The sequence below is a fragment of the Chiloscyllium plagiosum genome, chromosome 31, assembly GCF_004010195.1.
Source record: "Chiloscyllium plagiosum isolate BGI_BamShark_2017 chromosome 31, ASM401019v2, whole genome shotgun sequence".
NCBI classification, from domain to species: domain Eukaryota; kingdom Metazoa; phylum Chordata; class Chondrichthyes; order Orectolobiformes; family Hemiscylliidae; genus Chiloscyllium; species Chiloscyllium plagiosum.
In genome coordinates, this window is record NC_057740.1 from 37,528,542 (window position 1) to 37,547,694 (window position 19,153).

The following is a 19,153-nucleotide window of genomic DNA, read 5'->3' on the forward strand; positions in this document are numbered from 1 at the left end:
GCCTATTACCAATTAGTACAGTTCCTCCCTAACTGTTCTAAGAACTCCTCTTAATTTTTGAAAACCTCTGTCAATTCTCCTCTCAAATTTCTGAGGAAAACAGTCCCAATGTCTCCAATTTAAATTTTTGAGTGAAGTTCTTCATCACTGGGACCAATATTTTGAAGCTGCTCCCAGCCTGGTTTTCACATGAAAATTGAGGTTTCTAAATAGGACAGTGTCAACACATGGGTGGTGCTAATGACATTTGATTCCTGAAAGAGTGAGACCTTGGGGACAAAGAGGGAGAAATTTTTGAAATACTGTCATAAACAATGAAGTGATTTGCTTTACATCTTTTAAAAATCCTTGTTGTTGACTCATCCCCTTTTTTTTAATGCCGTAAGATGATGCCGCATGTTAATTACTTCCAGGATTCCTATACATGCCTAAGGCAGCAAAATTAAATATTCGGGTGCAGTTTCAAGATGAGCATCAGGGGATTGAAACCAGAGGAAAGACGAAGGGCAACCAAGCTCGTGCTCTCTTTCCAAACTCCACTCTGGAGTCTCGTGGTGAGTTCAGGAGATTGAAATTTGAAACTAGAAGAAAAGGTTTTCTGTTATCATTCTGTCATAATTTTCTAGCCAATGAAAGTCTAGCAAAGACAATTTTCCAACATTAACATTTTATGGAGCAGGAAGATGCTGAAAAGGGTTTTCTTTTTTTTTTCTTTTTGAGGTTTCCATTTCTGCTCTGAGAAAGTGTTAGTGAACTTCTTTAAACTGTTGTAGTCCACGGGGGTGCAGGGGCAACCACAGTGCGGCTAGGAAGGAATTTTAATGATTCTGACCCAATGATCATGATATAGCTCCAATTCACTGCTGCCTCACAGCACCAGAGACCTGGGTTCAATTCCCGCCTCAGGCAACTGACTGTGTGGAGTTGGCACATTCTCCCCGTGTCTGCGTGGGTTTCCTCCGGGTGCTCCGGTTTCCTCCCACCATCCAAAGATGTGCAGGGTCAGGTGAATTGGCCATGCTAAATTGCCCGTAGTGTTAGGTAAGGGGTAAATGTAGGGGTATGGGTGGGTTTCGCTTTGGCGGGTCGGTGTGGACTTGTTGGGCCGAAGGGCCTGTTTCCACACTGTAATCTAATCTAATCTAATCTAATCAGGATGGTGTGAGTCGAGGAGGGGAACCCTGCAAATGCTGACACCGTGCATCTGCAACCCATGTCCTTTGGTAGTAGAGGTTACAGATTTAGAAGGTTGTCCTCGTTCTCATGAAGTTGATTTCCAATTTCATCATCTCTATAGCTTTGCATTAACTGTGCTTCCAAGATTTATCTATTTTCATTTTAACTGCAATGAAGCAAAGGAATTTCTTAATTAACAAAACCAGAAAGTGCTGGCAAATCCCAGTCAGGCTGGAAGCATATGTGGAGAGAAAAATGGTTGAATAGGAGTTAAATATGACTTTTTTTTTTATCTCCCCCATCCCGAGACAAATGCTTTGTCTCTTTGCTACAGGAAAGGCAGTTCTGAAGGACTGTTAATGAATTACAAAAGATAATAAATAATACCTCTGTCTGAAAACAAAAATCTGAGACTAATTCAGACCAGTGTGTGGCGGAGACAAAACAGAATTAAGGCTTTAAATTGAGCTCCATATTAGAGTCCAGAGGCTGAGAGTGTTTAATTGGAAGATGAGGTGAAGTCTGTGCCAAAACAGTGTGGCGCCAGAAAAGTGCAGCAGGTCAGGCAGCATCAGAGGAGCAGGAGAGTCAATGTTTCAGACATAAGCCCTTCATCAGGAAGTGCTTATGTCTGAAACCTTGACTCTCCTGCTCCTCTGCTGCCTGACCTGCTGCACTTTTCCAATGCCACACTTTTTTTTGATTCTAACTCTCCAGCATCTGCAGTCCTCACTTTCTCTCCGATAAGATCAAGTTGTTGGGCCTCAAGCAGTCCATATCAAGTGTAGCCACTTCCATCTGTGGAGAGAAAGAAGGGTTAACATTTTGTTGAGTGATCCCTTTTCAGAACTGTTCACTGGACCCAAAACATTAATTCTACTTTCTGTCCTAAGATAATGCCAGACTTAGTCATTGAATCATAGAATCTGTACAGTGTGGAAACAGGCCCTTCAGTCCAACTTCCAAAGAATAACCCACCCAAACCTATTCCTATCTTACCCCTGACTAATGCACCTAACCTACATATCCCTGAATACTACAGACAACTTAGCATGGCTAATTCACCTAACCTGCATATCTATGGATTGTGGGAGGAAACCAGAGCACCCAGAGAAAACTCATGCAGACACGGGGAGGATGTGCAAACTCCACACACGGTTGCTTGAAGTTGGAATCGAACCCAAGTCCCTGGTGCTGTGAGGCAGCAGTGGCAACCACTAAGCCACTGCTGTTGAGTTTTTCCAGCAATTTCAGTTTTTGTTTGATCTCCAGCATGCTGTTTGTTTTGTTTCCTGAAGTACAGACATCCCTTTTTGCTAATCATTTGTTCTTGGAGTATGGTCATTGCTGTCACAGCTGGTGTTTGTTGTCAATTATTACTTGAATTTGATGTTTTTGTTGTGCTGCGTGCGTGCGTGCGTGCAGTTTAGCAGATGTAGTTCTGTGCCTTGCCAAACGTTTGAACCTGTTGCTCTACTCCAATAGATGTGGAGGCCAATAAAGGTTCAGCTGGAGACTTGGAGCCTGTGGAGATGACCTTCTCCATACATTTTGCAGCAGACTCTTCCTGTCTTAATGATGAGAGAGAGGACTTTAATCAGTGAGTAGAGGGCAAAGCTTCTACCTGTGGGTCTGATCAGATAAAATCAGTGTGCAGTCAAGTCTAGGATGGTATTTGCCTCGCATAGTTCGGGGTAAGTGTTACTACTGATCAATCCATAAAGTTTAAAAACTACATTGTTGGCTTGTTTTTTTTTAAAATATGCAATAACTTTATATTCTCAATCCTCAAAGCATTTTATATTTTCAAAAAAGTTCTTTAAAATAAGAAATGAATGTTATAATGCAAGTTATAAATCAGAAAAGATTGTTTAGCCCCTCAAGTCTCTTTCCCAATTTGATTCAATCATGACTGATGTGCCTTAACTCTATCTACTGCCTGTAATTCTTAAACAAATTTCAAACTCCTGAATGAGGAGGTGAACACCAAAGACAAGGTTTTAATTTTGTTTAGAAGAGAATTTTTTTTTACAACCAAACCTCAATCAGCAGGGGAACCAGAGATTGGCCACTGAGGCAGGTGGATTTGGGGAGTTAGAGGTTTGGGACCTGAGTGAGGAAGAACTTTAAATTGGGAGGGGACAAGGTTGGGAGAAACTGAAGGTATTTTTAAAAAAAAAAGTTTTTACAGCAGGTAACTATTTTGAACTAAGTTTTTGCTCACCTCTCCAAAAAAATTGGATGTGTAAATTATCTATTGTTTCAATATTAAGTATAATGAGTCATCAATGTGGAGAGCTGCAACTTAATTTTTTTGAGCTAATAACTGAGTAATACCTGGATGCTAAAAGTATGAAGGAGGCTGCTGAGCTGCACTTTTGACACAGGCTGTAATGAAACTTGCCCTCGAGCCTATGTTGGTGATTGTAAGTGTCCTACCTGCTGTGTGTGTGTCTGAAGTAAAACATTACATCATCTTACCACCAATCCTAATGGCTGTCTCCAATATAAATCTCCCTATCAATGTAATATTGTCAAATATTGCAAGGATTATTGGTCCCAGAGATGGAACTGGTGCTAAAAGGTGTTTATCTTTTTTCTTTAGGTTGCAGTTAAGGACTGATCCCAAGGCAAACTCCACAAGGGTTACCTCTGAGAGCTGGCCTCCTGGGAATCCCCATCTATAAAACTTTCACCAGGCATTCTCTCAGCTGCTTAGGACTTAACCTCTGAAATCTCTGCCTCCCTTTCTTCCTTGAAGACACTTTTTTAAAATTTTTTTTTTAAGATTTACATCCTTATTAAGCTTTTGGTCCTTCTTATTATTTCATGGGATGTGGGCACTCTGCCAAAGGCAGCATTGGTTACTCTTGAATTGCCCTCTAAGGTGGCTTGAGGTCTTGAACCACAGCAGTTCACATGAAGGTACACTCAATGCTGGGAGAAAGAGTTCCAGGATTTTGACCCAGTAAAAGTGAAGGAAAGGTGATATATTTTAAAGTTTAGGATGGTGCATGGCTTGGAGGGAAGCTTGCAGCTGGTGCTGTTCTGACTTATTTGCTGCCCTTGTTCTTCTAGATGCTGGAGGTCTCAGGTATTATCAGAGCTGCTTTGAGTTGCTGCAGTGCATCTTGTAGATGATACATGCTGTAGCCTGTTGCCAGTGGAGGGGCGAATGTCCAAAGTGGTAAATCAGGTGCTAATCAAATAGTCTGCTTTGTCCTGGATGGTGTCGTTATCTTTCTTTTTTTTTTGTTGGAGCTGCACCCATCCAGGCAACTGGAGAGTACACCATTACACACCTGACTTGAACCTTTTATAAATGGTGGGCAGGCTTTGGGAAGTCAAGATGAGTTACTTGTTGCAGAATTCACAGCAGGAATGGCTGCTCTTGTCGATGGTATTTGTATGGCTAGCCCAGTTTAGTTTCTGATGAATGGTTACATCAGAATGTTGATTGAGATTTCAGTGATGGTAATGCAACTTAATGTCTAGAGGAGAAGGTTAGATTCTTTTTGTTTAAATGGTCACTGCCTGGCACCTGTGGCTTGAATGTTACTCCCATTAATGTGCATTGTAACTTTCCAAATGATTCCAAATCTCCTCAAATACAATAAATTAATCTGGACAAATAATTGCACTTGGAAGCAATATGGCTGTCGTCATGAACCTGAAAATTGCAGTTTCATCGGGTGAAATGAAATGGATGATGCATTCCTTGCAGGGCTGGTTGAAAGAGTGATATTAATCAGGCCACTGAGGACATGCTCTGCTAAAAGCCTATAACAATTTCTTAAATGATGGATGAGCTCTGTTTAACATATCATTTGATCAGAGTATGCCTTTGAGGTGGAAATAAGGTCTCTAATAACTACTCATTTTGAAGGTTTCAAATACAGAAGTTGAAACTGGAGCTTTAGTTTAGTGATAACCAGGCTAGTTAGCAATACTAAATATCTGGCTGTGCTGATCTGTAGACAGGAATTGTAAAAGTAGTTCAGCTTTAAACTGAGATCCCTGACTTCAAATTTCTTTTCAGATACAAGTTCATTAAAAAGTCCCAAAGTTCAATGAAAATGATATTGCAAAAATCCATTCTTCCTCTGAAAACACGCAGTGTGCCTGAATATTCCCTTGTCCTTGGCTTGGTGAGTATGCTGGTTAGCTGCAATAAGTCAAGTCTGTTTTGATTCGTAATCCTTCTATCCACTAAAGTGATGATACAGACCAAGCAGTTTCTCTTAAAATTGAGATCCCTGTCAGAGTAAAGTAGCTATATGAACAAATGACTAATTCATTTTGGAAATTTTTTGAATAAAGACATGAGTTAAACTTTGTATTTAAATGAGAGTTGATCTATTTTTATGCATGTTAGTTTCTGACTGAACGGAGGCAAATTGTAAATAAGTGTTTACAAACTTTTTAAACACTTTTGGGATGTGGGTGTTATTGACCAGACCAGCTTTTGTTCTGGATCCCTAATTATCCTTGAACAAAGTGGCTCACTCCGTCATTCCAGAGGGCAGTTAAGAGTTAGCCACTTTTACTGTGTATCTGGAGTCATACATTGGCCAGACCTGGAAAAGACAGCAGATTTCCTTCCCTTAAGGACATTAGCGAGCCAAATGGAATTTTACAACAGCTGATGATGGTGACTGAGAACTTCTATTTCCAAATTTTGTGTTCCAAGTTCATTGGTTGTCATGGTGGGATTTGAACCTATGCCACCAGAACATTGGGACCAAGAGTGCTCCTCCAGTGGATTCTCCAGTGCACTGACATCTCCCTCTCTTAATCCTTTGTGTATCCCTGACAATCATATTAAAGAAAGCTGTGGTTGGTCAAACCCAGGATGAAAGGCCAGTTGGGTGTGGAATGGGTGAGACCAGTGTACATGAAACTGTGCTGGAGTGTGACCTTCTCCTGTCTTCACCTATTATTGCTGTCTCCACTCCCCTTCAACCAAAGTATCATCCAAATCATGACCAACTGTAGATGTTTGAGAATTATCTGATTATGGCTGCAAACTATTGCATCTTTCTAAGTGTTGCCTATGCTCATTATTGGAGCCCTTTCCCATGAATGGGACCCAAATCTGTCGATCTGCTTCTTCATCCATGTACCATTCTTTGAAACAGTGAAACACTCAACTGATCTTGAAGGAACTTGTTTGGGAGAGGTCACAGCACAGAAACACCTACTTTAAGTAGGTTTGTGTGGCCTTGCTGTAAGTGTGCAGTAGTGAGTAGAGTGAGTGCTTTCTTGATTGATTGATTGATTTGAGCTATGTCTCTTGATTAAACATTAAAATATAAGCCTTAAGTATAAAGTTAGCCTGGAGCAGTGTTTTGTAGAGGAATAAGACAGTGCTATTTTCTTGGTCTGCAGATTGGAAGAAGCAAAAATGGTCCTTTTTAGTAGTGATATGCACCTCTTGTCAGATGTGGGAGTTTGGGGAGAGTTTCAGTATTACTGAGGATTATGTCTGCAATAAATGCCATTGGTTGTGGGTCCTATCCGATCGAATGGATTGTTTGGAGTGACCGTTAGAGGCAATGAGAAATTTACAAGACTAAAGGGGTGTGATGGAAGGGGAAAAAAATCACACATACAGCCATATAGATGGGTTAACTCCAGGAAAGGTAAGAGAGGTAGGCAGGTAGTGCAGGATGGCTATCCTCATTTCAAACAAGTTAGCTATTTTGGAAAATGTGTCGGGTGATGGATTCTCAGGGGAATGTAGTACAAACCTGAACAGTCAAGTTTCTGGTCTTGAGACTGAGACTGGTTCTAATGCAATGAAGGCTACATCTAGTTCCAAGAGAGTGAGTGTGAGTTTGTTTGTTTAACTCTAGTCTGAGGCGAAGACAGACGTTTGTGCCCAGCAGTGAAAAATCAGAATGGTAGGTTGCCTCCCTGGTGCCAGGATTTAGGATGTCTCGATGGTGCAGAATGTTCTCAAGGGAGAGAAGGACCAGCAGGAGGTCACTGTACACATTGGTACCAATGACATAGGAAGGGGAAAGGATGAGATTCTGAAGACAGAATAGCGAGTTAGGCAGGAATTTAAAAAGGAGGTCCTTGAGAGAAGTAATATCTGGATCACTCTTGCTGCTATGAGCTAGTGAGGGCAGGAATAGGAGGATACAGCAGATGAATGCATGGCTGAGGAGCTGGGGTATGGGAGAAGGATTCACATTTTTGGATCATTGGAAGCTCTTCTGGGGTTGACATGACCTGTACAAAAAGGACGGATTGCATCTGAATTGAAGGGGACTAATATACTGGCAGGGAGATTTGCTAGGGCTGCTCGGGAGGATTTAAACTAGTAAGGTGGTGGTGGGGCCCAGGGAGCTAGTGAGGGAAGAGATCAATCTGAGACTGATACAGTTGATAAAAGAAGGGAGTCAGACAGTCCGGGCAGGCAGGGACAAAGCAGAGAACAAGGTAGAACTGATAAATTAAACTGCATTTACTTCAATGCAAGAGGCCTACCAGGGAAGGTAGCTGAACTCAGGGCATGGTTAGGAACATGGGAGTGGGGTATCATAGCAATTTAAAGAAATCTGGCTCATGGATGCACAGGACTGGCAGCTTAATGTACCAGGATAGAAATGCTACAGGAAGGACAAAAAGGGAGGCAAGAGAGGAGGGGTGGGGGGGAGTAGTGTCTTTTGATCAGGGATAACATTACAGCTGTACTTGGGAAGGATATTCCCGGAAATAAATCCAGTGATGTTATTTGGGTGGAATTGAGAAATAAGAAAGGGATGACTATTGGGATTGTATTATAGGCCCTCTAATAATCAGTGGGAAATTGAGAAACCCATTTGCAAGGGGATTTCAGTTATCTGTAAGAATAACAGGGTGGTTATGGTAGGGGATTTTAACTTTCCAAACATAGACTGGGACTGCCATAGTGCTAAGGGTTTAGATGGAGAGGAATTTGTTAAGCATGTACAAGAACACTTTGAGTCAGTATGTAGATATACCTAACAGAGAAGGTGCAAAACCTGATCTACTCTTGGGGAAATAAGGCAGGGCAGGTGACTGAGGTGTCAGTGGGGGAGCACTTTGGGGTCAGTGACCATAATTCTATTAGTTTTAAAATAGTGAAGGAAAAGGATAGATCTGATCTAAAAGTTGAAGTTCTAAATTGGCGGCGTGGGCGGCACGGTGGCACAGTGGTTAGCACTGCTGCCTCACAGCGCCAGAGACCCGGGTTCAATTCCCGCCTCAGGCGACTGACTGTGTGGAGTTTGCACATTCTCCCCGTGTCTGCGTGGGTTTCCTTCGGATGCTCCGGTTTCCTCCTACAGTCCAAAAGATGTGCAGGTCAGGTGAATTGGCCATGCTAAATTGCCCATAGTGTTAGGTAAGGGGTAAAGGTAGGGGTATGGGTGGATTGCGCTTCGGCGGGGCGGTGTGGACTTGTTGGGCCGAAGGGCCTGTTTCCACACTGTAAGTAATCTAATCTAATCTATAAATTGGAGAAATGATCAAATTGCCCAATAGGCAAGAACTTTCAAAAGTTAATCAGGAGCAGATGTTTGCAGGTAACGGGATGGCTGTAAAATGGGAAGCCTTCAGAAATGAGATAACGAGCGTCCAGAGACAGTATATTCCTGTTGGGGTGAAAGGAAAAGATGGTAGGTGTAGGGAATGCTGGATGACTAAAGAAGTTGAGGGTTTGGTTAAGAAAAAGAAGGAAGCCTATGTCAGGTATGGACAAGGTAGATCAAGCCCATCCTTAGAGCATAAATGCAGCAGGAGTATACTTGAGGGAAATCAGCAGGGCAAAAAGGGGAGATGAGCTAGCTTTGGCAAATAGAATTAAGAAGAATCTAAAGGGTTTTTACAAATACATTAAGGAAGAAAAGGTGAGCTTAAGAGGTAAAGTTAATTTTGCAGATGGCACCAAAATTGGAGGTGTAGTGGACAGTGAAGGTTACTTCCGATTACAATGGGATCTTGATCAGATGGGCCAATGGGCTGAAGAATGGCAGATGGATTTAGATAAAACATGAAGTGCTGCATTTTGGGAAAGCAAATCTTAGCAGGACTTGTACACTTAATGGTAAGGTCCTAGGGAGTGTTGCTGAACAGAGACCTTGGAGTGCAGGTTCATACTCCTTGAAAGTGGAGTCGCAGGTCGATAGGATAGTGAAGAAGGCGTCTGGTATGCTTTCCTTTATTGGTCAGAGTATTGAGTACAGGAGTTGGGAGGTCATGTTGTGGTTGTACAGGACATTGGTTAGGCCACTTTTGGAATATTGCGTGCAATTCTGGTTCTCCTTCTGACCAGAAGGATGTTATGAAACTTGAAAGGGTTCAGAAAAGATTTACAAGGATGTTGCCAGGTTTGGAGGATTTGAGGTATAGGGAGAGGCAGAACAGGCTGGGGCTGTTTTCCCTGGAGCGTCGGAGACTGACGGGTGACATTATAGGGGTTTACAAAATGATGAGGGGCACGGATAGGATAATAGACAAAGTCTTTTCCCTGGAGTCGGGGAGTCCAGAACTAGAGGGCATAGGTTTAGGGTGAGAGGGGAAAGAAATTAGACCTAAGGGGCAACCTTTTCACGCAGAGGGGGTACAGGTATAGAATGAGTGCTAGAGGAAGTGGTAGGGGCTGGTACAATTGCAACATTTAAAAGGCATTTGGATGGGTATATGAATAGGAAGGGTTTGGAGGGATACGGGCCAGGTGATGGCAGGTAAGATGAGATTAGGTTAGGATATCTGGTCAGCATGGACTAGTTGGACTGAAGTGTCTGTTTCTGTGCTGTACACCTGACTCCCATCACAGAACCAAATAGGGCTGATTAAAATATACCAAAATACAGAAGAGTAGCACTCCATATGTAACTATTTTCAGCCTTCCTGTAACCCAACTCCAATCCTTTTGATATTTGATCTCTCTCGTTCTAACTGTAGGATGAAATCCTTGTCCATTGCCAGTTGACCATTATGGAGGGCACAGAATTCGTATTTCCTGTCTGCTTTCAGGATAAGAGTTACCAGGTTTGTCAATCTCAACTGTGTAAATTTGGCCTAATGTGCTTATTCTTCACGGGCCTTGTCCTCCTCTCTTTGTTTCAACCTGTTAATGTATTCATGCTTTTCTCCATCTTCCCCATCAATGTCTTTCTATTATTCTACTCCTCTCTACCTGTGGCAGCAAATTCCACATGCTCGTCATTGAATGAAGTGTTTCTTGAATTCTTTATTGGATTCATTACTTCGTCGTTCTCCCTAGTCACATACAGCACAGAAGCAGACCCTTTGGTCCAACATGTCCATGCTGACCAAGTTTCCCAAACTAAACTAGTCCCATTTGCCTGCATTTGGCCCGTATCCCTCTTAAACCTTTCCTATTCATGTACCTGGCCAAGTGTCTTTTTAAATGTTTGCCGTGACTTGGAGGTGCTGCTATTGGACTGGAGTGGACAAAGTTTAAAAATCACAACACCAGATTACAGTCCAATAGGTTTACTTGGAAGCACTAGCTTTTGAAGCACCACTCCAAAAGCTAGTGCTTCCATTTAACCTGTTGGACTATTACCTGGTGTTTGTGATTTTTAATTTTTTAAATGTAACTGTCCCTGCATCAATCCACTTTATCTGGCAGCTCATTCTATACATGAACCACCTACCGGGTGGAAAAGTTGCCACTCCAGGTCCCTTTTAAAATCTTTCTCCTCCTCTTCAAAGTATGTCCCTGAGCTTTGAACTCCCCTATCCTCCAAGCCCTTTCCTATTGACCTTTCTATGCCCCTTGTGATTTTATAAACCTCCATAAGGTCATCCCTTGACCTCCTGTGCTCCAGTTTTGAGGGGAGAAGGAGGCCCAGCCTCCTCTTTATAACTAAAGCATCCCCAGTCCTGGCAACATCCTGGTAAATCGTTTCTGAAACCTCTGTTTGATAATCTCCCTCCGAAAACAGGGTGATCAGAACTGGACACAATACTCCCGGAAGAGGCCTCACCGACCTCCTGTATAATCCCAACTCCCAATACTCAATGGTCTGAGCAATGAAGGCAAGCATGCTAAATGTCTCCTTAACCGCCCATTCCTGATGAAGGGCTTCTGCCTGAAACATCAACTCTCTTGCTCCTTGGATGCTGCCTGACCTGAAAATCAACCCACTTCCTCTGGCAGCTCATTCCATACACAAACCACCCTCTGTTTTAAAAAGTTGCCTCTCCAGGCCCCCTTTAAAAATCTTTCTCCTCTCACCTGAAAAATATACCCATTTTCCAGCACCACACTTTTTGACTGACTCCAGCATCTGCAGTCCTCACTTTTTCCTCTCCTTAACCACCCTGTCTACCTGTGATACAGCTTTGAAATAACTAAAAATAGAAGAAGCCCTAGGTCTAATTCAGCTTTCAGATTGCAGTATCTTTCTTTTGAACATTGTACCATATGATCAAGTTTGCCATAATTTATTAATTCCTAATAAAATTAAATCTGTATCTGGGATTGTACAGCATGCGTTCTGAAACTTCACAATCATTATGATTACTGTGCAGAATGAGGCTATTCACCCATTGTGCTACACTGATTTTAGTATCTCATGCCAATCTCTCCTGTCGTTTTCCCTAAGGGATGCCATTATATAACCTTCCAACTCAGTTACTTCAATTCCTCATCCTCTGAGTCACTTTGATTTCAAATTTAGAGAAATTAAATTTCCTTTTAACCAAGGCAAAGAAGTCATGATTTAGATTAGATTCCCTACAGTGTGGAAACAGGCCCTTCGGCCCAACAAGTTCACACCGACCCTCTGAAGAGTAACCCACCTTCCTCTGACTAATGCACCTAACAACTACGGACAATTTTTAGCATGGCCAATTCGCCTAACCTGCACGTTTTTGGACTGTGGGAGGAAACCAGAGCACCTGGAGGACACTGGGAGAATGTGCAAACTCCACATAGTCGCCCAAGGCTGGAATCGAACCTGGGACCCTGGCGCTGTGAGGCAACAGTGCTAACCACTGAGCCACCATGCTGCCCTTAAATATTGGACTCAAATCTGTCTTTCCATGGATGCTGCCTTGTTTTAACCAAGGGTCTGCTTGTACAGTTGTTAAATGATGTTTCGCTTCTGTCTAGAGCTGATTAAACACCAAATCTGGACTGTGGAGGTTATTGATGTCCAAATGTGCAATCTCCCTCTTTCCTGACCACCACCTTCAAATCAGAGCAGAGTCACCTTGTTTATTTTGCAGCTCCCCATTATGACAAGGTTGACCTTGCCTAGGTTATCTGCACTACCCACAACCGTAGTCAACAATCCAGTTTAGCTACCTCTCCAAGACTACTGTGAATGTAACTGTACGTGATGAAAATTTCTGAAGTATTGTTGAGCAGTGTGTAGACTGGCTGAAACTAATGTGAAATTGAATGTTGCAAGTTAATGAGTGGATAGAAATCAGTCACTGACTCTCATTGACGTTTGTTTCACTGAGACAGAATGTAATCCACTGGCTAGTGAAATTGACACTCATTCAGTCCCCAGAGCTGTAGAACAAGAAAGTTTATTTAATGCTTTTTGAGACTTTTTTATAATAGACTATTCAGCCCAATGTTGCATTGAATAGTGGTGTTAGTTATCTCTAAACATATCTGGATGATTCCCTCCCCTGCCCAGTCCACACTCTGCACCTGCACTGTCTGTCCTTATCAGTGGTCACTCTATATGGAATCTGCTGGAAGGCAGGGTCAGTGAAACAGTTGAGAACACTGTCTGCTAAAATGGAACCATTGCCAAAGATTTGTCAAATTCTTCTGGGTTTCCATTAAGCCACCGTGAAACCTGCTCCCACTCCCAGACCATGTTTTGAATGTTTGTAGAGGTCCTGAGTAAATAGAGTTTTGTCTCAGTTCGACTGGGACAACACTACTATTTTATAGGACAAGCCAAACAGAGAACAGCCAGGGAATTCCTAGAGGCATGGCACTCATCCACAGATTTTATCAACAACCACATCGACCTGGACCCAATATACCGGCCACTGCAACGGACAGCTGGAACTGACAACCGGAAGCGGCAGAGACAAACCACTATAAATGCCGGAGGAAACATCACAGAAGCGCTTCACAGGAGGCTCCCAAGCGCTGAGGATATCACTTAGACAGGAGGCAAAACGTCTGCAACACAAATTCCCAGCTCAGCGAACAGAACCACAACAAATTTTATTCTTGTGTAGGAGGAGATGGTAAACTGGGAAGATGAGAGGAAGCTGGTGCTTGGGAGATGCAGAAATGATTCAACAGCTATGAATTGGGTGAGAGGAGCTGCTGTATTGAGTCATCTTCTATTGCAGTTAGACACCAGAAACTGACACACTGGTCACATTAGTCACCTGGATCTTTGTTCTGGTGTCTGGGAATTAACTGGAATCCAATTCCGAATGCTTTAGAAACTCCGGTCTGGCAGAATCTGTGGAGAGAAACAGTTAACATCTTAAATCTGGTATGCTTCCTTCAGTCACACTGGACTCATCACATTAACTGTTTCTCTCTCCTCTGTGCTGCCAGATTTGCTGAGTTTCTCCAGCATATTTAAAGAATCCAACTTCCTAAGAGCATCCCACCCAGATCCATTCAGTACCCTATCTCTGTAACCATCCCTTGGTTAACCCAGCTATCCTTCAAACAATAGGACAATTTCCCTTGGCCAATCCAGCAAACCTGCACATCTTTGAGATTGTGGGAGGAATCTAGAGGGAATCCATGCAGACAACAGGAAAATGTACAAATTGCACACAGGGTGGAATTGAACCTGGGTCCCTGGCATTGTAAGATAGCAGTGCTAACCACTGAACAGTTACATGCCCCATTTTGAGTTTGTTTCAGATTTCAACTCTCTGAAGCTTTGCTTTATAACGAGAATGCAATTGGCTTTGGACAACTGAATGTTTTATTACTGGTCTGAATATCTTTCATCAAAAGCAAGGAATTTAAATAAGCAGAAATGCTGGAAACATGCAGAACACGCAGTATCTGTGCTGAGAAAAGTACCCCCCTTCCTTGTTGGGTCAAATGCATTGAGTACAGGAGTTGGGAAGTGATGTAGCGGACATTGGTTAGGCCACTTTTGGAATACTGCATTCAGTTCTGATCTCCTAGCTATAGAAAAATCTTAAGTCTATCTTTTTTTTTTAATCCTTTCAAGTTTCACAAGGATGTTGCCAGAGTTGAGCTATAGGAAGAAGCTGTATAGGCTGAGGGTATTTTCCCTGGAGCATCTGAGACAGGGGTGGCCTTTTTTATAGTGGTTTATAAAATCATGAGGGGCACAAATAGGGTGGGTAGCCAATCTTTTTTTTTCCCCAGGATAGGGAGTCCAACACTAGAGGGCATAGGTTTAAGCTGAGAGGGGAAAGACCTAAAGGGGCAACTTTTTCAGAGGGTGGTGTGCTGGAATGAAATTTTGCCTGAAACGGTTTTTTTTTTTGTCTTTTTTTTTTTCTTTTCTCCTACTCCTCTGCTGCCTGACCTGCTGTGCTTTTCCAGCACCACTCTGATCTCCAGCATCTACAATCCTTGCTTTTGCCTGTACGGAATGAGCTGCCAGAGGAAGTGGTGGAGGCTGGTACAATTTTCTTTTTAACATTTTAAAAGGCATCTGGATGGGTATATGAATAGGAAAGGTTTTGAGGGATATGGGCCAAGTGCTGGTAAATCAGACTGGATGAGGTTAGGATATCTGGTTGGCATGGACAAGTTGGACCGGAGGATCTGTTTCTGTGCTGTACATATCTAATGGGGTCTGTTTCTGTGCTGAACATCTGACTCCAGATCCTGGAACTCCCTCAAAGCTCATTACCACCTTGTAAACAATTTGGAATGGGCAGTAAATGTGAACCCACCAGTAGTGAATATATTTAAAATCAATGTTAATATTTCAGATGGAAGATGTGGGTTTGACAACAGAGCTATAGAAACATAGGAGCATAGCAAGTGGAAATGGGGGAGGAAGATAAGTGTGATAGGGCAGAGAACAGGAGAGATCCACACAAGGGTTTGTCATTGATAACAGATGTTAACAAGAAAGTGTGAATGACCAGGGTAGCAAAGTGAACAAATACAGGAAGAAATGAAGAAAAAGTGCACAGTTCAGGCCCAATATCTACTTTTGTGGCTCTGTCATAGCCTGTAAGACACCTTGGAATGTTTGTGTGATGAGGTGCTACATTAAGGCAAGTAGTAATTGCTGTTTGTCCAGAAACCTGTTCCTATGTACCTGCCAACAGTACCCCAAAGAAAAATGCAATTAGCTGCAAAGGTAGTGGAGGTTGGTGAGGTTGAGGACTCAATGTTCCCACTTGGGATGTATCATTCCCAGCTCAGGTGAAGAATGAGACAGATGGCACCAACAACACTTATTACCGAAACATCACAGCATTCAGCAGTTACTAATAAGACTTCATGTTCAACTCTAAGTAGTATATCAGTGTGTAAAACAAACCATATGCTTCAGGGAATCCTATAGATACAATTGTGGCCTGCTTCACTCTGATAGAAGATGTATCAGAGATTGGTGATCTTCTCTGAGCCATGGCTGCTGATGTGTATCACTTTGGGCTCAGGTCCCACTCTAGAGGCTGTAGCAGTGTGTTAAAGCAGGAATGTGAGCTGAAGACCACTAGAGGGAATTGCAAACGCTGGGGCCTTAGCAGCTGAAGATATAGCTGACAGTAGTGGATCTATTAAAACTGGAGATGCACTAAAAGACAGAGAATTCAAGAAGCACATATCTTTACAGTGATGTAGGGTTAGAGGTGGTTAAAAATGGCATGGAAGCTGAAAGGGCAAGGTCATACAGGGATCTGAAAGCCAATTTGGGAATTTTTAAATCATGACATCGGTAGAATGGGAATCAATATAGAAGAGCAAACACTTTTTTTTTTAAAAAGTCTTTATCAGCAAGAAAGGCCAGGACAGTAGGTGTGTGGGAAAGCCACCCTTATCAAGTTCCCCTCCAAGTCACATCCTGGCTTGAAACAATATTGCTGTTCCTTTACTCTGAATGGGTTATAAACTCGAGTTTCCTCCCTAACAGGGTTGGGATGTTTCTCCACCCTAAGGATTGCAGCAAATCAGGAAGGCAGTTTTTACTGTCTGAGTCCTAGCATCCTACAATATGTAAACAGACCTTTTTGTCCAAATTGTCCATGCTGACAATATTTCCCAATCTGACCTAGTACCATTTGGCCCATATCCATCTAAACCTTCCTAATCATGTATCAATCAAAATGCTTTTCAAATGTCAGTTCTCCTATCTTCTCTAGGGCAGTTGAGGAACGTTGGCCCAGACAGTGATGTTCACCACCTGATAATGAGCACTTCTTTTTTAAAAAATAAACGCTCTCACAGATGACAGTGGGAGTTGGGAGAGCAGAAAGAGGATCCTCAAGGTGAAAGTGGAGTGTTTTTAACAGTTTCTCCTCTGCCTTCCAGGTCTATGTGAAGTTGAGACCCTACTGCAAGGAGTTCCTTGAAAATCTGAGCCAGTTCTATGAGGTAAGCTCAGTAACTGCAGCACTGTGTTCCTGTTATCCTAGTGATAAATGATTAAGTCCCAATTGATTACTGAATTGCACTGGGGATTAATACTTGCATTTCTGTTGAGGGGAATTTACTCTAAGCCGAACAACTCTGACCATAATAATCCAACAGAAGGATGCCATTTGGCCCGACATATGCTGGATCTTTGAAGGAACTATTCAGTTTCTCTGACTCTTCTCCATTTTCCTGCAAGCTTTTTCTCCTTGTTCAAATAGGTAACATCCTAGTCTAATAAAGTGAACTTGCAAAGGGGGTCATACACTTAAAGTAGAGCCGAGGAGGAATTTCTTCTCTCCAATAGTGAATCTGTGGAATTCTTTATCACAGTGGGCTGTTGAAGCTGGATTGTGAAGTATATTCAAAACTGAAATGAAACTGATTTTTAATCAGTAAGAGAATGCAGGATTATCTGATCAGTCATGATCCCATTGACTAGGTTAGATTCCCTACAGTATGAAAACAACAGGCCCTTTGGCCCAATCAGTCCACACTAACCCTCCAATGAGTAACCCACCCAGACCCACTTCCCTCTGACTAATGCACCTATCACTACGGGCAATTTAGCATGGCCGATTCACCTGACCACACACCTTTGGACTGTGGGAGGAAACCGGAGCACCTAGAGGAAACCCACGCAGACACTGGGAGAATGTGCAAACTCCACACAGTCGCCCGAGGCTGGAATTGAACCTGGGACCCTGGTACTGTGAGGCAGCAGTGCTAACCACTAGTCAGTGCTGCAGCAGACTAAATGGGCTGAATGACCACCTTCTGTTATTACATCTTATGGTCATATAGAAGTGGCTTGTGTGTGCAGTTCCCACCGTTATTCAGTCAATGGAAAAGTTCAAGTCCTGCCTGCTACAGACATGTCATAATTCTAAGCCGGTTGAATTTTTAAGATTTTTCTTATCCTAACTGGAGACTACATGGACAGCTGGTTATTTATCCCCTTTTTAACCAACATCTCCAAATGTGACTCACTTTTTTTGCATGGTAGCTTCCTGGGTTTTATCTAAAGACAAACATGCAGGTATGTTACAGCCCATGAATACTTCTGTAGCGCAAATGAGGAAATGTGGCAAACCGCTTGTGTATAATAATCTCACAAACAACAATTTAATATTATACACAGGAGGATGAGAAAAGTTGTATTTCATATGATGACCCTGCTGCCATTCATATTTCCCCAAAAATGGGTGTGTATCTCCCTACCCCAGTTGATCATGACAAAATGCAGGCTGATCCCACTGCAGTGAGTAACCACAGGAAGCTGCTAAACACAAATGTGACCAGGAGGAAGCAAGCTGCTTGACTGTACCTCAGGATATGTGAAGCACCATGACTAACTATTTCCTACACTCCAGCAGTTGTGTAACCTTCTGCTTTGGGCGACAAAATAATGTCTGTTTTTGTTCTTAAGTTGAAAGATCGGATTTCAGAATTGGGTCAGATTTTGACAATGGCTAGTGTGCGCGAGGGTCTAAACTAGCAAGAGTATTGGGATAAAGGTGAGATGAGAGTTGTATAAATTATGCAATTGTAATCTCATCTGCCTGTCAGGGGAGGAATAAAAATAACTTGATGTGAAGAAGTCAACAATTAGCTTTTTTTATAATTGCTTTGAATCTATTGTTTTCTTCAGCACCAAAGTGCTACCCAGTTAATTGGGGTTACCAGTTGATTACTGGTGAAAATGTAGACTTTTTTAACTTAAGTTCTGGCTGTGCATTATGGAGGCTATTCTTAGTAGGTAGCCCTGCCTATTCAACCAAGAGTGGCATCACATTTGAGCCCTGTTGTGTCAGCACTTGACATTTATGCACTTTCTTGCATTGGATGAAAAGGAAGAATCGTTTTTTTTTCCTAGGCAATGCCTGTGCTGTGTATGCCTGCAAAAATAGGCTTAACGAGGGGAGGCATAGTTTGCACTGTCCTGCTTTGTTTGGTTTAGTACTAACTTGGAATTGAAGGAAACCAGGATGAATTTTGGACCTTTTTATATTGCTCCTTTCCCATCTCCTCCATGATGGTGGCTGTCCCCATTTCACTCTGCTTTAATCACTTGATTTGATTAATTGCAGTCACATGTACCCAAGGACAGTGAAAAGCTTTGTTTTGTGAGCAGTACAGGCAGACCATAGCAAACAAGGACCTACAGATCATAGGGCGCCTACAGCAAGGCATGCAAGGTTACGGCTGCACAGGAAATGCACAAAAGCAAGATTGACATTATTTTGGCAGAACCGTGGACAAGCGAGTAAGCTGTTTCCAAGTTTAATCCAATGCTTGATTTTCTATTAGATAATCCTCTTCACAACTGCTACAAAGGATTATGTTGACAAACTGCTGGATATATTGGATCCACACAGACGGCTGATCAGGTAAGTAATTTAT

At 42.4% G+C, this 19,153-nt stretch overlaps 1 protein-coding gene across 6 annotated transcripts in view; it reads left to right on the forward strand.

Annotated features, from left to right (window-relative positions):
* LOC122565429 (CTD small phosphatase-like protein 2) overlaps positions 1 to 19,153 on the forward strand; it is a 31,065-nt gene that overhangs the window by 4,274 nt on the left and 7,638 nt on the right. For all 6 annotated transcript variants that reach the window (XM_043721402.1, XM_043721400.1, XM_043721401.1 and 3 more), the window contains exons 4-9: positions 414 to 554; positions 2,662 to 2,776; positions 5,216 to 5,324; positions 10,114 to 10,200; positions 16,649 to 16,711; positions 19,061 to 19,140. In XM_043721402.1, the coding sequence (XP_043577337.1) occupies positions 414 to 554; positions 2,662 to 2,776; positions 5,216 to 5,324; positions 10,114 to 10,200; positions 16,649 to 16,711; positions 19,061 to 19,140 (595 nt within the window). The remainder of the gene's footprint in view (positions 1 to 413; positions 555 to 2,661; positions 2,777 to 5,215; positions 5,325 to 10,113; positions 10,201 to 16,648; positions 16,712 to 19,060; positions 19,141 to 19,153) is intronic.